Source organism: Miniopterus schreibersii (genome assembly GCF_964146895.1).
Source record: "Miniopterus schreibersii genome assembly, chromosome: 3".
Taxonomy (NCBI): Eukaryota; Metazoa; Chordata; class Mammalia; order Chiroptera; family Miniopteridae; genus Miniopterus; species Miniopterus schreibersii.
This window is the reverse complement of record NC_138103.1, coordinates 53,836,285-53,863,639: the sequence shown is the minus strand read 5'-3', so window position 1 is coordinate 53,863,639 and position 27,355 is coordinate 53,836,285. Positions and strand designations below refer to the sequence as shown.

General features: G+C 37.3%; 1 protein-coding gene across 9 annotated transcripts in view; it reads right to left on the bottom strand.

The window, feature by feature from the left end:
- MCTP1 (multiple C2 and transmembrane domain containing 1) overlaps positions 1-27,355 on the bottom strand; it is a gene marked incomplete at both ends in the record, with an annotated part of 426,668 nt that overhangs the window by 217,586 nt on the left and 181,727 nt on the right. For all 9 annotated transcript variants that reach the window (XM_081131855.1, XM_081131856.1, XM_081131857.1 and 6 more), the window contains one exon: positions 3,608-3,750. In XM_081131855.1, the coding sequence (XP_080987981.1) occupies positions 3,608-3,750 (143 nt within the window). The remainder of the gene's footprint in view (positions 1-3,607; positions 3,751-27,355) is intronic.

Sequence of the window (27,355 nt, the reverse complement as noted above, 5' to 3'; positions counted from 1 at the left end):
AAATCAGAATCTTTCGGAGCAAGACTTGAACATCTAGATTCTTTAGAACTTTCTGGATAATTCTTATGTACAGCTAGGGTTGACGATCACTGGTACATGACATCCTTTCCGGGGCCTTAAAATCTACTGAGGAATAATTTTAGATAGGACAGTTATGTAGTCTTTTACTTGAACCAAACATAAAGTACTTTTTCAATTTTATATCTTAAGCTTGGATAGATATGTGTTATTTAAGGAATTATCAATTTTCTTAAAATGACCATCTTAGAAACAGTAATATGGCCCCTGACCAAATTGTTTTCCTAAGTATCAAAATCTTTCTATTATTTCGAAGAGCACTTCAATTTAATAGCCAGGTTTCAAACTCATGATTAGGCCAAACAAGCAACAATTTTTACAAACATTTCCCCCTTTATATTATTTCTGTCACTTCCACTGTAACTCTGGGGTTTCACTGTGTACCTTAGATAACAGAGTTGGTGAAATGACAATGGAGAATTTTCATTCAATTCAGTGGAAATAGATGTTGAACTTAGCCCATTGTTTAAGATGTGCCAGAGCATCCCCGAGGATACAGAGCAGGCTCCAGAGGCTCCTGTCCAGTTAGAAGTACTGCATTTTAACTCCCTGCTTCATACCCTTACCTTACCATAATGTTTTTCGAGCCCCTTCCTCCAGACTTGTTTTCACCTCCTGCCCTCACTGTGAAGGCATTCAGAATGACAGGAATATTCTGCTCACATTAAAACTAAAAGCTATACGAATTCCAACCAGTTGCAAAGTATATTCTTATTTATTTTGTGCAGAATATTTAAAAATGACAGTTCCAGGGTGTTTTTGAAAAAAATCTGTTTTTACTAGATAGTTTCAGTACAAGCACTGAACTTTAATGTGGTTTTATAACCTTGGCTCAGAGCTGGGTTGTTTCCCTTGGTGACCTTTACATTGATAGACATCAGATAAGGGTATATATGGACTTCCTTTTCCTTTCACTAGAGATGGGAAAGTAGCACGCTTAATATTTTATAACCATCTAGCTCATGGATACATGTTCATATTACCTGTCACGACAGAATTGGTTAGTCCCTAAAAAATCTTTCAGCCAAGATTCACCTCCCCTCATGGAGGACGTGGGCATCATATTAAAGTCAAGTCAGTCAATCACACAGGGCTGTGTGAAGACAACGAAAATGATGCACTTTTCATGAAATTCTAGTAACTCAAAGTATCATTTCCAATGCATTTTATTTAGGTCTTTGTGTGTCCAAGGTTAGGCAAAAAGTGAATCACACACACACACACACACACACACACACACAGGAAAAAATAAAGCAAAAAGTTAGAGATGTTTCTCAAAAGAAGCCCTATGTAATTAAAAGAAAATGAAAATCAAGTGAAAAGGATCCAAGCATAACCAAAAAGCATAAATAATACATAAAATAAAATATTGTCATTTTGCGTTTGTACTAGATTTGAGAGGCCAGTGTGATTTCCATTTAACTTAAAAACGTTTGCCCGGCCGGGTGTGGCTCAGCGGTTGAGCGTTGACCTAGGATCCAGGCGATCAGGGTTCGATTCCCGGTCAGGGCACATGCCCGGGTTGCGGGCTCGATCAATGACTCGCTCATCATTGATGTTTCTCTCTCTCTCCCTCACCTTTCCTCTCTCTGAAATCAATAAAGATATATTAAAAAAAAAACAAAAAACACAAACAAACAAACAAAAAAAAACGTTTATAATTCCCTATGTATCTTCTGTATGGTAGCAGTGAAGCCCTGGCTACTTAGTGTTGTGCCCTGAGGACTCAAAGTGGTAGACAAACAAACACAAACAACCCTCGGGTGCTCTCTCCCAGCTTCTTTGCTCACAGGGTGCCATTCACCTGCACACAGTGTCTGTCTCCATTTATAGGACAAGTATATCTGTGTGTGCATATTCTTGCTCTCTCAAACCAAAACAAAAATTTTTCCATCATTTTTTTTTGGGGGGTTTTGGTTTGTTTTTGAGCCAATTAAGATATTCCTTTTGAAATATACATTTTAACATCTGGATTTTTACATAGAGTAATGCTTATTCTTGAACACAAGAGAAAAGCAAAAGAATCCAATCGACATCTAATGTAATTTTGGGAAGTTCATCTGTGACCCTTGTAAACACCGGTGATCCACATGGTCATAGAGTCATATCCCATTAAAGAAAGATCCACAACAAAAATAAATAAAAGTAACTCCTTTTCTTTCCCTGTTTTTCCCTTAGGGACATGATATGAGATTCAAATGGCCCAGTGCTTTCCTTTCCTACCCATTTTCCTCATGACTCCAGCTGCTGTAACTCATCTCTTTTGACCTCCCCAGGAAGAAAATTTCCTTTTATATCCCACTTATCTTTCTTAAATTCTTTTTTTCATCCCCCATCTCAATTCTTTATTATGAAGGTATTTTCTTTTTTTCTCATGAAGATATTTCTTTCTCTCTAGAAGTGAGGAGCAGGGGAGAAACATCTCTGACCCGAAGGTCTTCTTGGTGAGAGGAGGGTTGTTGATGAAAACTCTCACATTTTTAATTCTTATGCCATCACATGTTATATATTAAAATAAAGTTCAGTAATTCTATTTAATTGATTTTTTTAGCCAATGTCCACTTGAGACTATTTCTTATATAAATACATAAGGTCTATTCTCCCCATAATGAATTCTAGAAACTTTTCAACTATAGACTTAGGAAATTCTCTTTTCATTGATCTTATAAATTGCCATGCTATGATTTTAATTAAATCTTGACTATATTTTCCTTTCTGTGGAGAAGAGAAACAACTGGAGACAATACAAATGAAGAGCTGAGGGGAAGGAGGTTGCCCAGAGAATGCTGAAAGAGGGATGAGATGAGAGTTTTGAGTCATGTGCCAGTAGCGACAATTTAGAGAAAAGGCTGAGGTGTGTAGTAGAGAGAGTAGAAAAGGTTTAGTCACTGAATGGGCCCTCAGAACATAGGAGCCAAAAATAATATCGTACCTAGAGAGATGAACTAAAGGAAAGTCAGGTATGAAAATAAAACAAGGAATTAGGGTTGTAAGTAACCCTTTCCTTAAATTCTTATTCTTTAAAAAGCTACATCCAACTAGAGAACAGATTTTTTTCATCTTTGATAACATAATAGAGGCAGGAATATTTCTCCCCCTATTATCTTTACCTTTCTCATATTCCAAGTAAACCATCTTGTCTGCAATCAGGACTGGTAGATCCCCTGTTATAATTCTTAATCAGAAGGCTGGGTTCTGTGTAAGCTTTCCTTGTTGCTAGCTTATATGGAGACTTGTTTGTATATGTTCGCAAAGAGCACTAAGTCAGTTGACTGCACAAAGCGGGAGGAGGTAGGCTTCATAATCCTCCTAAATGACTGGCGATAGAACTGTCCTGAAGAAACATGCTCCCACCCGCTCCCCCTCCCCTTGGTCTCATTCTTATCACACCATCCACAGATTAGAATTGTGCACAGCAGAATATATCTCTGGTGAAAAATCTTGTCCGACAGGGAGACATGACAAAAAAGCCATCAAACAGGGATTTTTATGTCAAATTACATCAGGGAAAAACAAATAGATGGCTCACCTTCACATACAGTGGCTCTCTGAGATGATCCACGAGAAGGCACGCTTTCTCCTCCCACACAGGATTGAGGTTCTTGTATATTATTTTACTTCTAAAAACTTCTTTCCCTCCAATTTTAAACTTCACGTATGGATCACTTGTTCCTGTTAAAGGAATGCAGATCCGTGTTAATTATGCCTTTCTATGGAGGCAAGAGAACAGCTCATCTAAATACCAGAAAGTATCTGAAGGAATAAAAGTTTAAACAAAGCTTATCACATGGAAAATAAGGGTTAGGAGTTTTTCCTAAAAATTTCCTGAAATATTGGAAGTAACAGTAAATTATTTATTATTATTATTATTATTATTATTATTATTAATCTTCTGTACTTAATACTGTTCTGGTCTCTTAAAAAACTCTATTGCATGCTGCATACATAGATTTAATTCATGTTATAAATGATAGAATTAATCTGACATTTCTCTTGGTATCAACTGTTTAACTATAAAAAAGGTGATCCATGATCTTGGTTGATTTAACTAGTTTTAAACTTACAGATGCTGCTAAAATTTTATACCAGTTTAATGGGCTTAGTTAGGCAAAGATGAGTCTTACATTTGACTTCAATTTCAACCTTCATCCCATATTCTCTCTTGCTCAGAAGTTTCAATGTTAGCATTTTAGGAAAGACTGAAGATCTCAGAGGAAGAAATTTGGGGGGGGGGGTGAGTTTAGAAATAATCTGGATACTTCATACTTCAACACCTCCCAAGCTCCCAAAGATGATAAAGACAATCAGAGCTGTCAGGTAAGCTGCTCATGGACACACAACTAGCAAGAGATGGAGTTAGGATTGCAAACAAGGCTGTTTGCCTCTAATGCTGGTGCTTTTTCTACTACAGGCCCTACAAGAGAGAGGGCCCTTACATACACATATATTATACCTTTTTCCATTCTGGCTGATGAATGAGACCAGTCTTGATCTAATGAGTCTATGCTGTTGTTAAGACTCCCAGAGAAGGTGTATCATTAATGACCCCAAGTAAATCATTCCAGTGAGTGACAACCTTCATCCTCAGGAAATAGCTCTTTATATGAGGCCCTTATACAGTGGTACCTCGGTTTTTGAACTTCTCCATTGACGAGCATTTCTGGTTATGAACGCTGCAAACCTGGAAGGAAATGCTTCAGTTTTCGAACATGCCTTGGAAGTTGCACCTGCCACGTGGCTTCCGCTGAGGGCAAGATCCTGAGGCCTGTTGGCTGTGGATCCCTCGGTTTTCGAACATTTCAGAACTCGAACGGTCTTCCAGAATGGAGTACATTCGAAAACCGAGGTACCACTGTAACAAAATTTTGTTAAATTTTTCTGTTTGTTTTTTTCCAAACTTAAGTTACAGTTGATAATTATGTCTATATGATTTAAAGAAAAATATAAATGGAGCTATGAAAACTGAAAAGCATCATATGAATATTAGGAATTACAATTATGGTACTGGTCTCCTTAAACTCATTATCTATATCCCTCCTCAACACTCCACTCACCGCAACAACACATAAATATCTATGCTAAACATAAGGAGCCTTATAGGATTTGGCTTTTCTCAAAATTTATTCACTAATTTTGAGAGAGAGAAAGATCTATTTGTTGTTTCACCCATTCATACATTCATTAGTTGATTCTTATATGTGCCCTGACTGAGGATTGAACCTACAACCTTGGCATATGGGGACAATGCTCTAATCAACTGAGCTACTGGCCAGGGCCACATTTGGCTTTTCTTATTTAATCACTTGGGGGCTCTCTCAAAACTCTCCACATTCCCCAACTAAATGTAATGCCTTGTCTTTATGTACGCTTAGACCTGGGTATAATAAAATAATGATCCCAATTCCCCATTGTGAAATTCCCATCTGGATAGTTTAATTTTAACATAATAATACAAACTTTAAAAAACATTTATAAATGTAAATGCAGGCTATTACATGCTAACCTATTATAATGCATTCTTAAGGAGACTCAATGCAACCAAAATATTTAATACTTAAAATGTCTATTTTTAACACAGTGGTTCTAAACTATGGCTGAGGACCCTGGGAATTGAGACTGTTGTAACACATATATTGAGGGATATTAAAATCCATGTACCCATTTGTATTTTCTCAGTCATGCTCTAGATCAAGTATTGCCTTTCATTCTGATAACTATCTATGCAACTGTTACCACCTGCTAAAATATAATAAGCTCCATAATACCAGAGCCTTTTGGGTCACTGTTTTTATAAAATCTTCAGCACTTATTGCAGAATCAGAACATTTTGTCATATACATGATGCCATTTGAGGCAGTAAATATCCAGTGGCCTGAAGAAATAACAATCCAGCAAACAAGAGTAGGTCTAAGGGTTAAGTTAGGAATTAGGGATAGATATTTCAGCCTGTGACAAGCACAAAGATCTCAAAGATTAGTATAAAAGAAAGAGAAAGGCTCTTTTTAAGGACTCTGAAAACATGCTCTGATGGTGAAGTATTTTATAAACCTGTGGATTTGGCCATGAGGTGACCTGGATTGAAGATAGTAAATATGTTAGCAAATTTCATAGTCATAACCACTGGAATTTCATAATGCATACAGGATTCATATGCACACTCATGGGAGTCAGTCACCTGACTTTCCTCACTTTGTTTTGACTCCAGAAGATAAAATTTGGCACACTTCTCTCTTTGCAACACTGATTAGCCCTCTGGGAACTATCATTAAAATTTAATAATATTAAATAGTCAAGTTCCTTTAAGGAAATTCTAATTGTTTTCAAGTTATTAACTTGGGGGATCTTTAGTGACTTAGAGTCTTTAATAGTTCAAAACCTTCAGCTTGTGATTCCAACACAGAGAACTGGAGACATTGTTTTAATTTAGAGTCAGTAAAAGATTTGTATCTAATCTTCTATGTCTGAAAGTGTTTTTCTAAACTTAATTCAGCAATTTATCTGATAATATTAATGGGTATTATTTTCTTTTTAAAAACGAGTTCTGTGATCAAGGATATTTATAAAATGCTAGTTTAGAACAAAATTAAATAGATTAGTTTTCTATAGCTTTTAAATAAGTGAATGGGCTCTCCAAGAAGGGGACATGGCATGCAGCATTTACCAGATTTCTTTGACCACAGGGCCTACTCTTCTGAAGGTCATATTTCAATACTAATAATTTCTACTCTCTCTCTGGGAAATGCTATCTTATTATATTTCATAGATAAGAAAGTTTCACCTTTTGGAGGTTCTTTTATTGTAATAGAGTTTCCAGTGAAATCAGATAATTTTATCATAATAAAATACCCAATAAATCCAAACCATTGACACATGGTTGATATTTAATAAATATAGTATACAATAAAAAGATGTACTTTGTTAAAAAAACAAAAAACCAAAACAATTCATGTGCCTGTGCTCTTTCACTGCAATATTACATTTGCCCACAAGATGGCACTAACACTTATCAAATTCTGCAATTCAAAGTTAAGGCATCTCCACTGCACACGAGTTCTCAGGCATTTTCTTATGCTTTATTGTCGTTAACTGGATCATGACCCTCATTAAAACATTTTTTATGGTAAAAGTGAAATGAAAACAGGCAAATAAATATGGGAGAATAAAGTAGGAAGTGTTAGCCCTGAAATAAATTTCAGCCTTTGTTATTAATGTGATATTCAAGAGCAACTTTTCAACATTCATTTTATCAGATAGCATTAATTTCAAAATTTATTTGTAAACATTATTAATTATTTTATAATTGTTAATTCCATGTTCCAAAAAATTTTAGACTATCAATTGTTTATTTCTGTACCCAAAGATCAAACTGTTTACAAAAGAAGAATTAGATGGCATATATAATGTTTTCTCATGTAGTAAAAATTTACATGTCCCCAGTGCTATGTTTTATTTTTATATTTTTTCAGAGTCATGACACTGATGAGCATTTCAACATTTTATGTGATTGGTTAGTCCAACAGAACTAAATCTAAGTCCAAAAGAACTAAACTTTGAATGAGTCTCTTTTTGCGCCGCAATGAACATAGCAAACACACGATGGCAGCCTCTCTTCCCTTAAAATAGTATTAAACATATTTAAAATGTAAGTAGCCCCCTAATACTGAGTCTCTCGGTTTTCATTCTCAGAATAAATGAGCCTCCTGGTTAACAAGTTTAAATCAGTCTTATTCCAAACCTAACGTGTAATGAAAATAAATAGCTACTCATATTTCAGAGACCTGTAATTACTCCTTATGCCAACTCCCAACCAGGACAATGCCAATTTGGAACTCAGTCCCTGTTAGGGCAAGGAAGGAGGAGAAGGGTGTGCAGACGTTGATGTGAACAAATTGACTCCGTCTTTGTAAGCCCCACACTTTCTCTATTCTTGATTTAACTTTGGCCTAAGTGGGCCTGGCCAGCGCACACAGGCCTTGGGGTTGATGATTAGCTGTGTCCTGTAAGCCTACACACTGGAATCACGAAGATCGCTGTCAGTAATGGCCAGAAAGACATAAGAGCTGAGCTAACATCCCACTGGTGTTAGTGTCAGTGAATTGTCCACCACACGACCACCAGGAGTATGGTCCTGGCTCCTACTACACTCTTTTTCCCTTTGTCTCCTCAATCATTAGTTGTTCAGCTATACTATAGAATATTCACTGTAACAACTGCCTAGCAGCACAAGACAGCTAGGGTCCTCTGTCCACTCACACCCTACATCCCCGTAAGTAAATTCCCTGTAATAGATTCTGCTATGTTCTATGAAGTTTCCTGCTTCGTTTTTTGTCTCAAGACATCTTTCAGGCCAGGCAATTGCTGTACCTCGGCTCCGCATTCAGACAGAGGAAAGAAAGAGAAGGAAGAAGAAAAAGACAACGGAAGAAAAGAGAGAAGTAAATGTGAATATCGCATGGCCAGCTAAAACGAACTCAAATTTTAGCTGGGTCTTCCTGAAGGTATCCAATTTTCTATAAATTTCTAAAGTTCCTTTTATTGCCCAAATGCAACAAAGAAGGTAACTTTGTGTAATTATATCCTTCATACCAGAAAGAGGCTTGTAAAAACAGTGATGCTCAAGACCTATTCAGAGGAATAGATTGTCTTAATGTAAATTAATTTTCACTAATAATTTTAAAATCTTCAAAACAGGTACTGTATTTATGTGTTAAAATCATTTCCTAAAGTTCTCCCTTTCCTTCCTTATTTTTTGTTGAAGATTTGTAATGCCCAACATTGGAAATATTACATGGGTTAAATGACTAAATATATTAAAATTCAAATACAAGAGGTTTATAATCACAAGTGGCTTAATGTAATAAAATAAAAATAAACTAACGCTTTTTCTAACATAATGAAGAAAATGAATATTCCAGTGATTTTAAAATTTATGGTTAACGACATTACAGTGATCTAGTACATAGGTGAATTAAAAATAATGCTGTGATAAAATGCAGTATAGAACTAAACTAAGTAAATTTCTCTCTTTGAGGAGAAGGCACTTCCAGATTCATAAAACAGAGAAAGTGTAAATGACAGAGATTATTGACTTTTATGAGTAAATTTTTTGGCATTTTTTTTAGTGCAAAATTCAGGATATAGCAAGAAAAATTATATATGTTGCATTTATATGTTGTATAATTCATTTCAGTTGATACAACATTTACTATTTAACTACTTTCTTTAATCATTTAAGAATATATGAATATATAGCAGAAAAAGAATGACTATTTTCAGATTTGTCCTTACTAGAGATAGCAATTCTATTAGATTTGTTAAATTAAGAAAAAAAAATAGCCTATAAATAATTATAAACAGTGGTATAAGGAAGTCTCATAAGCTATACATGAAAATAGCTGGAGACCCATAGAACATACCCACTAAAAAATGTTATTACAATCTTAAAAAGAGAACAAAATCCTTTTTGTCAATCAAAACTATAAGTAATAACACTGAAAATCATTTTATGACTCTTGTTGATTGATTACTATCATTAACTGAAAGAATTTTAAGACAGTTATATTACAATACGATTAAAATGCATCATAAATGCATGGTAACTGAATAATACATTCCTTAGCACATGCACATATTCAATTTGTGAGAAAAAAAACGTTAATGGTCTCCTATTGTCTCCACTTCAATGCATTCTCCAAAATCTTATGCTTAGGTATTTTTCTGACACAAAATCTAATCTTAGTCCTTTGCTCTAGAATTCCTCATTGCTTTCTCACTGGTTTCAGAATAAAATTCAAACTCTTGAGTATGTCATACAAATGGGTCTGCTACTAATTCTTCAGACTCATCTTTCACCAGATTTCTCATCTATAGGACACAAGCACCTTAACTCCACGGCTTCTCCAATGCCCATGCACTTCTTAGTAGATAGCAAGGTATCTCTGGGAATCTGGTGAGTCTTGTTAGGCCACAGTAAATATCTGATAAAATTGTTCCTGTGATAACTTGAAAGGCAGACCACCTGCTGTTGAACCTAGGCTTTAGGGAACATGGTTGCCTAAAATTTGTTGTCTTTAGTAAGTTATCATAAGGTGAAAATAGGCTGATTTACACGTAGAAACAAAAGGGAGTAAAGAATTGGAAAAACTGTTTTTAGACCCCAAATAATAGAAAATAAGATTAAAACACTTTTATACAACAAAATATCATTTAAAACACCCAGAGGCCAAGGTCAGATTGTACTTCTCACCCAAGCATGATGGCCTTAAGGTAGCTGCCATTATGTTGAAAACGGGGAGCAAAGGAATAAATGGTGTTTGAGGAGTATGTCTAAGAAAGAACATTGATGTGCCTATCGGCACATGGAAGCCTACCAAATTTTTGAGAAAAGGAACTTACCTGGTTGAGATCTTTGATCTTGTGCCTGCAGGAAGCAGAATATGAAAGCTGTACATGCCTAAGAAGCGCAGGCTCTCCCACACCCATTTCAGAGATGGTTACTGAGAATAATAATAGATATGGAAGAACTTCTCAGATGGTGGAGCCATTTGCCTCAGAGAACAATGGGCAAGGGGATTCTCCCCAAGTAGTAGAGTTCCAACCAAGGAATTCCCCTATCCTCCAGCTAAATGGCTCCCTGGGGATTTCAAAATTGCTATGAACAAGTAACTGCTATGAGTCTCCCGTGCTTTCTTGTGGTCCTTATAAATTTAATGTGTATGGCAAAGTGGCAAATAGATTAATAGTTTAGTGGGCTGCAAGGACCACATTTGGACCTGATAAAGGGTTTCCCTTTTTTCCTAGATCCTGGACTTAGAGCTGGACACAACGACCTTATGGGATTTTGGGCTGCTTCTCTTAGGAGAAGTGAATGTCTTCTATGTTCAGGAAAAAGAGTGAACCAGATATTTGCTGACTGAATAGGTAGATTGTAGCCAGGTCTGCTGTTTCTTGGCAATATCTATGTTTTCTTCTTCTTCCCAGGCATATAGCTGGTCTACAGCTTCCAGACACCCTTAAAATTAGGAGTGGCCCTGTGACTGCTTTCTGGTCAATTAAATACAAACCCAGATGATGTGTGTCAACTCTAAGCCAGGCCCATAAAAGACCTCCCATATGTGACTCTTATTTTATTTTACCATCCACAGGCTGAAGAGAAAAGACTTTGAGGACTAAAAGGATGGTTTTAACATCAGAAGGGAAAAAAGTTGGGCCCTTAATGATTGTGAAGAGCAGAGCTGAGGCCCTACCCTTCATCACTGACCTGTACTGGACTAGATAAAAGCAAGATATAAGATCCTATTATGCTATTAAATCATTGATAGATAGTGTTTATCTGTTTAGAATTATTTACCTTAACCAATACAAAAATTAATAAAAATAACACTATGATTACATTGTTTGGTGCAAATTACTTTTTTTAATGCATGAGTTAAGGACCTTAAAGAAAGAACTTCATTGATATTTAGTTTTTAAAAATACTTTCAAGATCCAATTTACAAACTATCCCATCAATTGATCTATAGTTTATTCAAATAATAACTCCTTACAAAGAGTTAATACTAAAAATATTATTCTAAATATTTATAATATAGTTACCTTAGCATGCTATTAGAATTTAGTGACATTTAAAACAGTTTCTACCCGTTTAATTTTACTTATTTTAAGAACAGCAACAAAATGAAAAAAGTCATATTATGCATATTGTTCATCTTCCCATTCATCAGTGTTTTCTCTTCAAAACTTAGTGATCACTGAATAGTCTTATAAAAACATAAAGTCTTAGAATGGGAAGAAACCTTGTCTAGTCTTTCACTAAATACAAAAATCTCAGCTACAAAAGTTACAGAAGACAGATGGTCATGTAGATAGAATGTAGAGGCAGTTCAAATACTTCCAAGTCAGCACTTCAAAATTAAATTCAGTATTTGTTGAACACATACATTGTGTTATATAGTATTTCGTTTTGGACAGGTCTATTATAAACTGTATGTTACAAAGCTAATCTGCCTCCTCTGGATCGTTAGAGCTATAAGAAACTAGCCAGTCCCTGTTTCACAGACACCCCTTCCAAGCACATGTGGTCCTTAATATATTTAGTCATTGGCACAATTATATGTCTGAGGTCATTAAAAGAAGGATACAATAAACTGATCTTCTTCTCCATTGTTTTTCAGTGAGAGAATTTTTAAAGAATATTCTTCCACAAGTAAGCGATTGAAATATTTTTTTCTTTACTAAATATAAGTTTCAAAAGAATGATTGCAGTTACCTCCAGGATTACTGATTAGATTATGGTATTCAATTATGGTATTATTTGATATGGTCAGTGGTTATATAAGTTTTATAAGCAAGTGAAAAAGATAAGCAAAGTGAAATGTTAACACCTACAATGTAACTAAAATACTTGAGGAACAATGAAAAAAACCTTTGCCCCTTATGCTAAAAACAGTTAATAAGTGTCTAATGTGACAAGTGACTTCAAAACTTGCAATTATCCTGCTAAAGCAGGCCGTCAGCGACAGAAGACAAGGCAGCACATGGGACAGCAGCAGGTGCCGTGCTTCCCCGACCCCGCGCCTGTCAGCACAGGATTCCCCCTTCGGCTCCAGTGGGGTGCGGAAAGAGGCCGTGGCCTGCATGGTAGGTTTAAGAAAAACTAGGAGCAAACTAAGCGCTGCATTAGCACCCACTCTTTCTTGCCTTCTGCCTTCCTGCCAAACTTGCTACTTTTCCATGTTCATTAACATTCTGTTACTTTTTTTAAAAAGACAAAGCTTGGGGAGGGGAGATGGTGGCCCTGTGAGAAGCAGCAGAGCTCCCCCGCCCCCAGCCATGGACTCGATTTCCTCCTAAAACACTACGGAGCCAGCTTGGAAAAACCAGAGAAACATACCTGAGTGGACGGAGCGCGAGGGGGGAGCACTGAAGACACATCACGGAGTCCGGTAAGAGGGGGGCGTAGGAAGGGGGAGTCCCCTGAAGCCTGTGCTGGGCTCCGAGCCCGAGGCCTGGAGGCTGCAAAGCTCCCTCCCTTCGGGAGTGCCGGCGGCCTCCAAAAGCGGGGATCCCACACCCGGAGCGACGAGAGGGGAAGGAGCGCCCTGCACAGAGGGCAGAGGGGCCCAGGGGAGCGGTGAGTCCCAGAGGGATTGGCGCCTTCCTAGGAAACAAGGCTTCTAAAGGGGACATGGTTGGCTCTAATGCCCAGGGTGCCGACCATAGGAAAGGCTGTCCCAAAGTGTGTGGCACCTGAGTAGTAAGGGACCAGAGGACTGCGCTGAGCAGCTGCACACGGGGACCCTCTGCCTCCCTGTGGGGCACCGTGTTGAGCCCCAGAAGTCACTGAGTCTGTGTGGCGTGGGGCAGGGGGAGCCCTCCCGCCTGAGCTCCTGGTGCCGGGAGGCTGGGATCTGTGACCAGCCCTGAGGGGCCCCGTGGTGGCGTGTGAAGCCGCCCCAGCTTTTCTGAGACCAGTGGTGCAGGGAGCTGCGGGGAGCTGACTTTGGGTCCCGTCCTGCTGGGGGCCTTAGTGCAGCGGCAGTGGGACCTTGCAGGGTGGACTTTCTGTCTGTGTTGCTTTGTGCTTTTGTGAGTCTGATTGAGGAACTGGCTCCCACCTTCCCGGCGTGCACTGCGCGGACAGACCAGTGGAGGCTGGGGTTGGGGCCTGCGCAGTAGACGGTCTGAGGGGCGGGCCTGGTGCGAGCAGCCAACCAGAGCTGAGCAGGGAGGGGCGGAGCCCGCCGGCCTCTCCTGCAGCCGGGAGCACCGCCCCCAACAGGAAAGGGGCGGGTCCCGCTCACTGAGGCCCCAGGCACCCCACAGGGCACAGTCCTGAGGGGGAAGGAGAGCAGCTCACAGGAGGACATCACAAGAATAAGACTCTCGGGGACTGTTGTTTGGGAGCTGGAGGAAACGCTGAAAACCCCTGCTGGGGGCTGGGCAGCTAAAGGGCTCACCGGAATTTTTTTTAATCGAACCCACTGGGCCCAGGCTGCTGAAACGGCCCAAACAGAAAAGGCAACAGGCAGAAATCAATCTGAAGCTGCAGCAGGACAGAGCCTGGGGAACTAGAATCAGAGGACAGGGTAGGGACTGAGGACCTGGCGGTGGAGCAGAGACTAGCTCCCACAGAGTGAGTGCCTGACAGCGACACCTCTAAGGGGAGTGATACCCTGGGCTACACTAGCCACCCTGCACCCTAAAGACTCTACAGAAGGCTCCGGAGCAAGACCAGGCAACTACAAAGTGGCAAAATAGCTGACAAGAGGAGGTGGTGCACAAAGAGCCTCAGATCAACCATCTACCTAAGGACACCAGAGCCAAACCTAGACGGCTCCTCACATTGGCTGATACATAAGTATCTCCCAGAAGAACAGAATCAGCACACAAAACAGCAAGCCAGACAACATAAGCTGCCCAGAAGAAACTCACCTGATTGACTGTCTTTTTCCCCCCCATTTTTGTTTTGGCTTTGGTGTTTTTTCTGTTTGTTTGTTTTTTCTCTTTTTCCCTTAGGAAGAAGAGAAAGGGAGAAAAATAACTTGTGTTTTCTTCTTTTTAAAGTTTATAATAATTATTTTTTTTTAATTTTTAAAAAAACATTCTTTAACTAAATTATTTTCCTTCTTTTTTATAAAAGAATTTTGTTTTGCTTAGCTTGTTTTTAGTTTTGTTTCTGTTTTGTTTTATTTATTTGCTTTGTTTTGTTTTATCCTTGCTTCTACTATCAAAACTTTCTTGATATCCCTGCCTAATGACTGGGACTTTATCATTATAACCAAGTTTACTGCTTTTCTCCATAGTTTTCCCCAAATCTTTTATCGGACTCCCTCCTTGCCCAGGCTTTATCTCTCTCTTCTTGATCCACTGGCATAACTTTTTTTTCTTTTTTCTTCTTTTCTTTCATTCTTCTGTTATCCTTCTTTTTGTCTTCCTGTCTTTTTGTTCGATTGTTAGTTTCTCTTAATCTCTTTATTGTATTTTTATTTTCTCATTTTCAACTATTATCCTATTCCTATTCTCTCCCTTAATTTTTTGCTGGCCCTTCTTTCAGAATCTTTTCTCTGCCTCTATTATCTCCCAGTAGCTTCTCTATTTTTTACATTTTAGTTTTTTATTATTATTTTCTAAATTTTCATCACTATTAACAACAATATACTTCTCTCTCTAAGCGTTACTTTCCTTTCTCTCTATTTTTAAGCTTGTGTGTGTGTGTGTGTGTGTGTGTGTGTGTGTGTGTGTTCTCCCTTTACTCTCCCAGTTCTGTTTTCACTTGGGTTATTTTCATTGTGACTGTCAAGATATTTTGTAAGATACCCCTTGTTTCCTGGAAGTTCAGTTGTGTATTGTCCTGCCTTGCCAGCACCATAAAACAGCTTACACAGCGAGATTGGGGCTGAGACACACAGTTAGCCAACCTGAGAGGAGAGTCCTCCCAAGGACTGGTCAACAACAATCTAGACCCAACCACAACAGGAGAACATAAAGAAACCACAAAAGGGACACCCACAAAAGGGACACGCCTAGAGCAAATTGCTCAGAATTATAAGGAAAACACACCTCTGGGCTCCACTGGACTCACAAGACAAAATCCCACCCCAAAAGACTGGGAGACAACAAATATATCTAATATATAGATACAAACACTAAGACCTACCAAAATGGGGAGACAAAGAAACAACCCCCAAATTAAAGAAAAAAATCACCAGAAAAAGTCTTTGATGAGATGGAGTTAAGCAAGCTATCAGAAACAGGGTTCAGAGTATTGATTATGAAGATGTTTAAGGAACTTAATGAGAAAAACAAGGCAATAGAAGATAAGATCGAGGGCTTTAGGGAAAACATAAAAAAAGAGATACATAACATAAACAAAAATCAGACAGAAATAAAGAATGCAGTATCTGATATCAAGAATACACTGGAAGGAATTAAAAACAGGCTCAATGAAGCAGAGGTTAGAATAAGTAACTTAGAAGACAAGGTAGAAAAAAATCACTCAATCAGAGCAGCAAAAAGAATAAACACTTAAAAAGCATGAGGACAGTCTAAGGGAGCTTTGGGATAACATGAAGTGAAACAACATTCACATTATAGGAGTACCAGAGGGGGAGGAAAGAGAGCAAGGGATAGAAAACTTCGTGGAGGAAATAATGAGAGAGATGCAAATTAAAACCACAATGAGGTATCACTTCACACCTGTAAGAATGGCTCCCATCAACAAATCAACAAACGACAAGTGCTGGCGAGGGTGTGGAGAAAGGCGAACCCTAGTACACTGCTGGTGGGAATGCAGACTGGTGCAGCCACTATGGAAAACAGTATGGAGGTTCCTCAAAAAATTAAAAAATGGAGCTGCCTTTTGACCCAGTGATCCCACTTTTAGGAATATATCCTAAGAATCCTGAAACACTAATCAGAAAGAATATATGCACCTCTATGTTCATAGCAGCCCAGTTTACAATAGCTAACATCTGGAAACAGCCCAAGTGCCCCTCAGTAGATGAGTGGATAAAAAAGCTGTGGGACATTTACACTACGTAATACTATGCAGCTGTAAAGAAGAAGGATCGCGTACCCTTTGGGACAGTATGGATGGACCTGGAGAATATTATGCTAAGTGAAATAAGCCAGGCAGAGAAAGACAAACATCACATGATCTCGCTTATACGTGGAATCTAAAGAACTTTATGATTGTCTTAGGAGTCTGACCCAGAAGTTTCATTACCCAAAATAACATATACTGCTTCTGTTTACATCTCATTACCCAGAATTTAGGACTTAGCTGCAAGGAAGGCTGGTAAATGCCAGCTCTAGCTGAGAAATCTATGCCTATCCAACACATGGGAGCTCTATGATGAAAGATGGGAGAAAGGACATTGGTGGACATCTAGCAGTCTCTGCCACAATCTAACAGATGAGCTCAGTACTGCTTTATCAGTATTGTTACTCAAATTGTTATGATTTTTTTCCATGGAAGGAGTCAGATAACTGCTTCATCAAAACTCTCCCCAATTAGTCCTAAATTTATTTTGTAGACTCTAGATCTAGAGGCGGGGTGGAAAAATCCCTCTTTTCTGTAATAGTTTTCCAAATATTTGAATCAGGTTGTCAGCATCTTCATAAATTTTCAGTACTAATACCCTCCAATGCCTTTCCTATTCTCCTTTATGTACCATTCCTCACTATCTTAAATGCTCTGAACTTACTTTTGCTTGTCAAGGAATACTTTAAAATACGGCCTTCAGCAGAGAACATAGTCCTCAATGAAAGTTTTTTTGGCTAGGAACCCGAGTTGACAAAGAAAGCAAGGCAGTCTTTAAAGTAAAAAAAACAAATCAGCTTACGTTTGCAGGAACAAATGAAAATGTATACTTTTAGGAAATCTTTGAAAGTCACACGGCTGAAGTGAAAAATTTTGGGGGGATTAATAAGAGGCAAAACTATTCAATAGTGCATATGGGATCAATAAATGAAGAGTCTTGAAGGCCAGATTAAAGAATTTTAATGTTATCATATGAACATAAAGAAAGCAATGAAGGTGGAAAGCTGAAACCTATAATCTAAACTAAAATACCTGCTGGATTTCAGAAAAGTAAAACAATGGATCTATACACCAATAAAAAACAATCATCTTTTAGAGTTTATGGAGAGTTTTTCTTTAATTTGTTCATGAGGTGATAGCCTTAAATACAAATCATGTTCTATAATATGTAAAATTTACTTTAAATGTAAATTCGCTTTGTATTTAATATAAAAATAAATTACCTAAAGCACATTATATAAGTATTAAAAACATAATATTTATAGATATTAAGTTTAAAATATTTTGAAAATTAAATACTACTTTAATACTGACATTTTCTTTAATCAAGAAGAAAGCACTTGCTAATAAACTTGATAATAGATATGATGAAATCATACACCCATGTTCTTTTACACCTCATTTAACAAGTTCTGAATCTGTTAATAAAATATCCATGGCATTTTAAGTATTATACAAAAGATTTATGCAGCTGTGTGCTGAAACCAATTAAAATCTGTCAGTGGGAGCATTATTCTTTGCTTACAAGTCTTCAAATTTTCCCAACATCAGGGAGCAAATGGTCAAGGAAAGATTTTGGCCATGGTGGTTTTATAAAAGCCATCAGCTTCAGAGCTGGTGAGAATCTATAATACGAGGCACCAGAAAAATACATGAGTGGTGGGAAATGCAAATCAAAACCACAATAAGATACCACCTCGTGTCCATTACGGGGGCTACTATTAAAAATAAAGTGACCCTGGTCGTTGTGGCTCAGTTGGTTGGGTGTTATCCCATGCACACTGAAAGGTTGCTGGTTCGATTCCGTCAGGACACATGCCTGGGTTGAGAGCTTGATCTCTTGTGTGAAGTGTGCCGGAGGCAGCTAGTCAATGTTACATTCTCACGTCTTTCTCTTTCCGTCTCCCTACCTCTCTCTCTAAAAATCAATTAAAGAATCTTTTTTAAAAAGCATTGGTGAGGATGTATAGAAATTGGAATCCTTGTGCACTACTGGAGGGAATGCAAAATGGTACAGCCACTGTGGAAAACTGTATGGTGGTTCCTCAAAAATTTTAAAGTAGAATTACCATTAATCTACTGATTTCACATACGGATATATAACCGAATGAAATAAAATCAAAGAGGTAGCTACACTCCCACATTCATAATAGCATTATTCACGGTAGCCAAGATATGGAAACACCTAAATGTCTTATTGGATGAATGGACAAAAAAATGGGGTATACATATACAGTGGAATATTATTCAACCTTAAAAAAGGAAATTGTGCCATTTGTGACCAAATGAAATCTAAAAGTCATTAAACTAAGTAAACTAGACACAAAGACAAATACTGCATAATCTCATTTATATGTGGAATCTAAAAAAGTCAAACTCATAGAAACAGAGAGCAGAATGTTGGTCACCAGGTGCTAGGGGGTGGGGCAAATGGGGAGATGTTGGGCAAAGAGTATAAACTTTCAGTTATAAGATGAATAAGTTTTGGAGACCTACTATACATCAAGATGACTATAATCCATTAATAACTATACATTAATATATTACACTATGTAATACACAATACTATATTCCATTAATAACGTATTTTACACTTGAATTTGCTAAAAGAGTATATCTTAAGTGTTCTCACAGCAAAAAAAGGTAATTATGTGAGATGATAAATATGCTAATTAGCTTGATTGGAGTAATTATTTGGCAGTGCACACATATATTGAAAGATACATGGCACACTTTAATTATATACATTTTTGTCAATTATACTTCAGTGATCTGGGAAAAATAATTTATGGAAGACAAACAAATCATAGTAAGCTTAAAAGTCTAGCCCAATAAATTAATCTGATCAAGCAATCAGAATTTTGAAAAAAAGAAGTGTATGAGTGGTAAATATAACCATGTACTTTCTTTTGAGACTGAAGTTATTATTTTTGAGACTGTATTGCTATTTCCTTAATAACACAGGTCAGTAATACAGACCACTTAATATCAATAAGTGACATAAACATCATTCAGCACTGTTGATAACTGCATATGAATGCCATATTAAATGGAACAATTATTTGAAGCCCCAGTCATTAATGGTTTCAACTTTTGTATTATTTGAAACTATATGTTTTATTTTCTCTTCTCTTTAGATTTTCACACCTACAATGTCTATTTGGAAGCGCAGTATAGAGATCAAAGGCCTTGTCCAAAGGACTGGTAAACCCGCCATCATCAAAATACCTCTGATTTACAAATTCTCCCAGTTCTGAAGCTTTTTATTTAAAAAACAAATTCCAAAACCAAGTCCTACTCTCTAATTTTTCTTCAATTTGTGATTGTGACAATGACTTTATAAATTCTGTTTACTTGACTCTCAAAACATGTGTTGAGTAGGTCTGACTTTTATCTGGCTTTGTAGCCAGAATGAATTTTTAAAGTATGAAGAGTTTTAAAATGCTATAGACATACAGGATGTGACTCTCGTTGTTATTTTGTGTGGGGGTTTTTCTTGCAGAGCCGGGAACTGATTTTCTAACACTTTACTCTGTGTGCTTTTTCCATGACCTTTTTTTTATCCCTGGCGTCTGCGGCATTCTTCTGACCTATGCTGAAGACAAACTCTGGAAAAGCAATATTTATAACGTTTTAAAAGAGAGTACAATTTAGAAGTAGAATCTGTCTTAGGTTGGCACAGGGAATAATATTTCAGGGGCAAAATAGCACAGCAGAGGTCTTTGAATGATGAAGTAATTTCGGGTACACCTTGGGACTCCCTCCCGAGCGCGGCCAGCACAGTCCGCAAACCCGCACACGTGCCTTAATGCGCACACGCAGAAACAGCAGCCGCCCTCCAGGGCTTGCTCCGGGCAGCGCAGTGTCTCTGATGAGTCAGATGCGTGATTCCATGAAAGCCCAAAGCTTGGCTAGCCTCCCAATGCTGAGTGCAGCTCTACACGGGGAGTTTTATGGGCTTTCTCTGTTTGCTTTAGCCTTTCACATTTAATTACAACCTCCTTATGAAACTATGTAAAAATTAGAAAGTACAAATAATTGATTTTCGCTTTGCTTTTGTCAGAGGCATTTATCCTGTTTGCCACAGACACTCCGTACATTGTGAGCATCCATTGGAGTAGGAAGAATTGTACTAAAATTTCATCTGTTTTGTCCTCTTACCCTAGGATCTGTGTCTCTTTTTATATTTCAATTTACTTGTTTTCTTTAAAGTTGTTTCACTATAATTTATTAAGGCAATTTCTTCCAAGCTAAGGCAAATCTACTTTACATGGATACTAAAAGCTCCGTATTCTTGAGATAGAGATATCTTTTAAGAAAACATTTGCCTTAACAGATATTGAGGACTTTTTTTTGAGGGGGGGGGACTGGGCTGATTTACAGGTCTTTGCAGAATAACAGTATCTCTTTTCTGAGTCATTTCAACCGTCCCTAACATCCTCATTTCCATTTAGAAATATGACAGTTGATTTCTATTATATTCAAACAAATGATTGCTATCTCAAGAATTAATATTTTCTAAATGCTAATCTTTTAGTGAAATGAAAGCGCTCTTTAACAAACCTGTTCATTGGGTGTCATAAAAATTATTTTTTAAAGTAGGTTTTTAAAAAACAGTTTGGCATTTGATAATGCCATATTGTAATTTATTTGGTTCTCTACCTCCTAGCTTTATTAAGGGAAACTACTTAAGATTTGGTTAAGTACAATGGTTCAGAGAGTGTTTTTTAAGAATCTTTTCTACAAGAATTGAAATAGACTGGACAATCTAGAAGGAAAGACAATGAAGTCCCTTTTGTCTCTCTGCTTAAGTTAGACCCTGTATTAGTTTTCTACTAGTGTGACAAATTACCATAAACTTTAGGTAGCTTAAAGCTACATAAATTTCTTATCTCAAGCTTGCTGTAGTTCATTCTTGGCTTAACTGGGAGCTCTGATTAGGGTCTCATAAGGCTTCAATCAAAGCTTTAGCTAGGCTGACTTCTCACCAGACCTTGGGATCTTTTCCCAAGCTCATTCAGGCTGTTGGCAGAACTCATCCTTGTAGCTGTAAAATGGAAGCCCTTATCTCCTAGAGGCCACCCCTCTCTGTTTTCAGTTCACATATGTCTGTTTGCTTCTTCAAGGCCAGCAAGAGAAGTTATCTCAAAGAGGGCTGCTTTTAAAAGACTCACCTGATTAGGTCAAGCCCATCAAGGATCATTTCCCTTTTAATTCAAAGTCAACAATAGAGGCATTAACTAAATTTGCAAAAATCCCCATACTTTTGCCATATATCATAATATAGCATAATTATAGGAGTGATATCCCATCGTATTCATAGATTCCCACCCATACTAAAGGGGAGGTATTAATAAATAAGGACATGAGTCATTAGGGGTCAATTTAGAATTATCCCTATACCACAGGTCCTATATCCAATTTTATTTAACTAGCTTCTTACATCCTATTTTCTAGGCCTCTCCACAAGCCCTTCAGCCAGAGGCCCAAAGCTTAGACAAATCATAGAATTACCAACTCTGAGGCCCTCCTGGGCATGGCCAGGTCTTTCTCCCTAGGTATTTCCCATATTACTTTCCCTACAGTTATGCTGAACTCCTTAAAAACAGAGTGTGCAATGCTTTATCTTCACAAGGCTATAAAAATTTGAAATCTATACAGCGATAGTAGATATACCATTAAGCACTGGTAAATATAGAGTATTCCTGTCTTTGCTAATGAAATTTTAAGGACAGTTCCTTATTTTCTTGTAAAAAACTTGTAAAAAAGTTAAAATGTAATCTTGTTCAGTTTTCTCCATTACTGATACTCTACATTAATGTATTTCAAGAGCAATAATTATCCTTTTAAGATGTTCTGTCCTTTCACTCTATTGACTTTTTGGTGCATGTGATAGAGTAAAAAGAAAAACCTATTGACTTCCTCTATGATATCTATTATTCATAACAGTAAAGAATATTTTTGTTTCTCAAGATTATTGAATCAGAATAGTGAAACTAAAATCAGTAAAAAGTGAACTGAAATAATTTTAAATACTCTGAGATACTAATTGCTTTTTATAGCTTTATTTTTCTTGCTGTCTTGAAAACTGATAATGATTCCTTTCCAGAAATATATATCGATGCTCTCACAGTGTAATTCTGAAATAATTAAGGAAATATGAGTATGATATTTAAGGAGAAAATAGCAAATATGTGTTTTTAAGAGTCAGGGAAAAAGTATGAGAAATATCCTCACTACCACAAAAAACAATTGCTTTTCTCAATTCTCAACAAGAATCCTACTTTTATTTCCCTGTGAGGCAAATAGGCTGTTGCATTGGAGTACGCAGTACAAAGACATACCATGGGTAGGCTGTCTACAACATCAGTTTATTGCTGGGGTAAAAATGCTGTGTTACTGTGGCATACAACCTCAACCTACAAGACAAAAACTCTAAAGCTGAATGCCAGGCCCATTAGAATATCCAATGCTCATTAAAAATAATAAGAAAAAATGTCCTTGCAGAAATATTTACTCATTTCAACATTTGAGTTAGTATCATGCTAATAATACTACTGTTGCTGCTGATGCACTTGTTACCCCATTTTACAGATGTGGCTTAGCTCAGTTATTCAGCGACTTACTTCTGGTCCCTCTGATGCCCAGCCTACGCTGTAGCAGATGCTGTTGGTGTCTAGCCATATCTCGTCTGCACTCTCAGTTTCCATAAACACCATGGGCTTTCTATCTCCATTCATATCTCAAGCACCTAGGACTTTCTGCAGTCACAGGAGCAAGCATAGTCCATGTATGGGCCACTTGATAGGTGCCACATCTTTGGGACCTGGCCTTAGCAAATGGCAAATGGGAATTCCTAAATAAATAACCCATCTTCTTGGTTCCTTGTCAGGAACCAATGCCTGCGGGCATTCTACACCATGTCCCAGAGGTTCCAGAGGGAACCTGCTTCTTCACTCACTCTGTACTGGCCCCTTCCCTTCCCTGTTTTACCCTTAGCCTTCTCTCTACTTTCTGGGATTATCCCCCAAAGAAATTCCAATCCCTGTCCCAGGCTCTGCTTCTGGAGAACCCAACCTAAAAACCATGGTCTTTTCTTCTAGTAAGATATCTGACTGCTAATAAGATATCATTTTTAAAAACTGACTGACACGGAACAATTTTTAAACTTGAATGCATTTTTTGGAAAAGCAATTTATTTTCATTCTTCTTATAATTTTATAGTCACAGATTTTCTGTAATAAAGAAGAACAAAGCTTTGTTCATTCTTTTCAAAATTCAATGAGGAATTATTCTCTGAAAACTTCATTCAATAGGTAATATACTCTCAAAACAGAAAGCTCAAATATACAATTTTGTAGTTGTTGCCTAAGAGTACATTTTAGTATAAAAGTGTAACCCTTTAAAATTCTAAACAACTGAGTAGTCTACATTCAAAAAGCATTTATGAATGACAAATTGGTCATTCTGTAACTATAAAGAGAATTTCACTTCAGACCATAATTACGGAGCATCTACATGTATTCACGATGAACAAAATACACGCCTAACAGAAAGGTAGGACAAACAGCTGGGAGTAATAAATGGTGAACTATATGCTAGAATGATAGAGTGTCTTCTTTTTCCTAGAACCATTTTCTTTTTATATTTTAATGTGACAGGCTTTGAGACACCAGTTTACAAAGCAAATAATTGTAAAGATGTAGGAATCTTCTCATTTACTCAAGAGAGGATCTGTTTACATTAGAAAGATAAGCTCATTTCCTCTCGCAAGAGTGGAGGAGGGGCTGCTGTGCAGCAGTTCCTATAGAAACTAAAAATTGCATCATTTGGGGTTCCTGCAGTACAGATCCCCTGATGGGCAGCTGACATTTGCTCTTGCTACCTCTCCCTGAAGGAAGAGAGTGGGGCATGGGGAACTGATATTGTAAGTAATAATGTCTTGCCTTTGATTTGGAAACCTTGTGTTTACTATCAGGATAAAATAAATAAATATAGGTATTAAAAACTTATCAATAAAATGTTCATAGGAGTGAATCTTTAAATTGGCCTACAAGGGGCCTTTTTACCTGCAAAAAGATTGCAATAAATTTCTGATGCACGCTCACACCTAAAATGACTAAAATGTTTTTTCTTTTCACAACTCTTGGAGAACCCCCAGAGATAGCCTGCTTCACAGTGTAAAAGAAAACAGCAACAATATAAATGCAGCCACTTCAAAATGGAGTCCGAGCTGCCACCCAAAGGAACTGCCTTCCACTCTCACCCTTCAAACCTTTAGAAAGTTAAAACTGGGCAAAATAACCTCTGGACTGGGCCTAAAGCAGCATTGTACTCCAAACAACTATATGCAAAGCTAACAGGAAAGCAGAAGTTAGGACCGCAAGCAGATTGAAAATTAAAGACATTCTGTTCTCTCATCATTGATGTTTCTATCTCTCTCTCTCCCTCTCCTTTCCTCTCTCTGAAATCAATAAAGATATATTTAAAAAAAAAAAAAAAAAGACATTCTGTACAAGTAGCATCACTATGTTAGCTTATCTGCATCTATAGGAATTCCTTCCTTAGCTTACTAACACCATAGAAATGCCTTCCTTTTATTCGTGTAATTATTATCCTTTCTTTCTCATAAAAACCCTTGCTTTCATCTCCTAACTATTTGGGTTCCTTCCTGAATCAGTACTTCCAGAATAGCTATTCTTTTGGATCTCAAATAAAAATTTGTTGCTTCATTTTGGCTTTTTATTGTTAGGTTAACAATAGGAACATCAAAGTCAAGCAGATGTCAGCCTCTTTATCAAGGAACACAAGAAGGAACACTCAAAATTCTTTGCATTTCCTGACCTTCCTTTTAAAGAGCAACTATGACCAACAAAATACTAAATTTTTCAAAGACCGGGCAATTCGAGTTCATATGTAGAGCTCCCTTGCGTCAAAGTCCAATGGCCATTTGAAAGGACATGGTTTTATAGCATCTATCTTTAGGCCAGGGAGAAGTTAAATGGGCCTGAAGGCCTGAGTTAGAGTGGAGGGATAGTTTGGTATCTAGGACATCAGGGGCACAAGGAAGGGGAGCCCAGAATGGCTTCACAGATTTCTAGAGAATATTTTACATCAGAGGAATTCTATGGTCTCTGTTTTGTATTTGAGGAGTTCCATGTGGTTATCTGCTCTGTGATCAAAACTCCTAGAAGGAAAGCATAGGGTGAGCAAATATTCATCACTGAAGTCTTGTGGTTTGCCCTAGGAGGGTGTTTTTTTTTTTTGCATACAGTTTGTGACCATAGTTTCCTATTACTTAAAATTATATATAGTAATTGGTGGAGTGATTTTCTGATCATCTGTGACTATAAATGATTATGTGTGTTGTAAATGTGGCCAGTGACATTCTTTAGACATTTATATCAATGGTTCTCAAGCTTTAGCACACATCAGAATCATCTAGAAACTTTTTTTCTAAATATATATTTTTTATTAATTTGAGAGAGAGAGACGAAAGGAGAGGGAGAAAGAGACAGAAACATTGATCAGCTGCCTCCTGCACGCCTGAGCATATGCCCTGACCAGGAATGGAACAGGTGCACAGGAGGGGAAGCTCAACCAGCTGAGCCACAATGGCCAGGGCTAGAAGTTTTCTTCAAATACAGATTGATGGGCCCACACCTAGAGTTTATGATTCAGTAGGTCTGGGGTGGGGCCCGAGAATTTGCAAGTTCTAAAGTGATTCTGATGCCACTGGTCTGGGGACCAAACTTTGAGAATCACTGCTACACCTGCCTATTTTTAAAGAGCATCTTTAAAAATTAAGAGTGACTATGCATGTTATGAGAATATCTAGTTAAATGAGTAAATATACATTAAAAATAGAAGAAGAAAAAATCTGATTGTTAATTTCACAAGAACTTGAAAGAGAAAAAGATTCTTTCCCTGCAGAGAGTGAACTGAAGATATATAGCTCTACATTGAAAAGAAAGAACAACTGAGCAATGTAACTTTCTTCCCTAAAGCATAAGAGCTATCGCTAAACTGCAGTAACCACAGAAGTTTTCTTTTTGCTAAGGTACCTTTACCTGCCTCCAGAGGGAAATCACAAGATCAGATAGTCTCTCAAATTTTACACAGCTTACATTTTCATTGGTTTTGAGTTTAATAGGTACATGTAAATTTAGAATAAGGAGTTTCAGAACCTCCCCTCCCTACATAAATGGAAGGAAAAGTGCTCAAAAGGAATGGTAGCTTTAATTAGTTAATAGGTATCTTGGTTACTAAAATAAATCGAAGAACAAAAGATATGCTAATAACCCGCCTGTAAGACACCTTTTTGTCTTTAGACTTTAAGCCTGGGTTAAAGATTGTTAGTATTACTTGATAAATAAATGTTAAATAATTGTAAAAAAAAATCTTTAAATTGACTTAGTTAAATACTCTTAATATTCCTGATCACAAAAAAATACTTAAACAAATTAAATTGTTTTGTTGTTTGGCTAAAAACACAGATCAATGTACCTGCTTTGCCAGCCTAGAATGAGATATAATGCAAACATAACATTTACTTCACCTAAATCAGATTTTTTATGATAGGAGTCCTAACTAACTGCAAATTTGTATACTTGTCTTATAAGACCCACAAAGGATCTAATTACACTAAAAATTTAGGACTGCATGGATGTACATATGTGGGCAACTAAATTGGATTCAAATAAGAATATCTTTATTTTTAAAAATATAATTGTT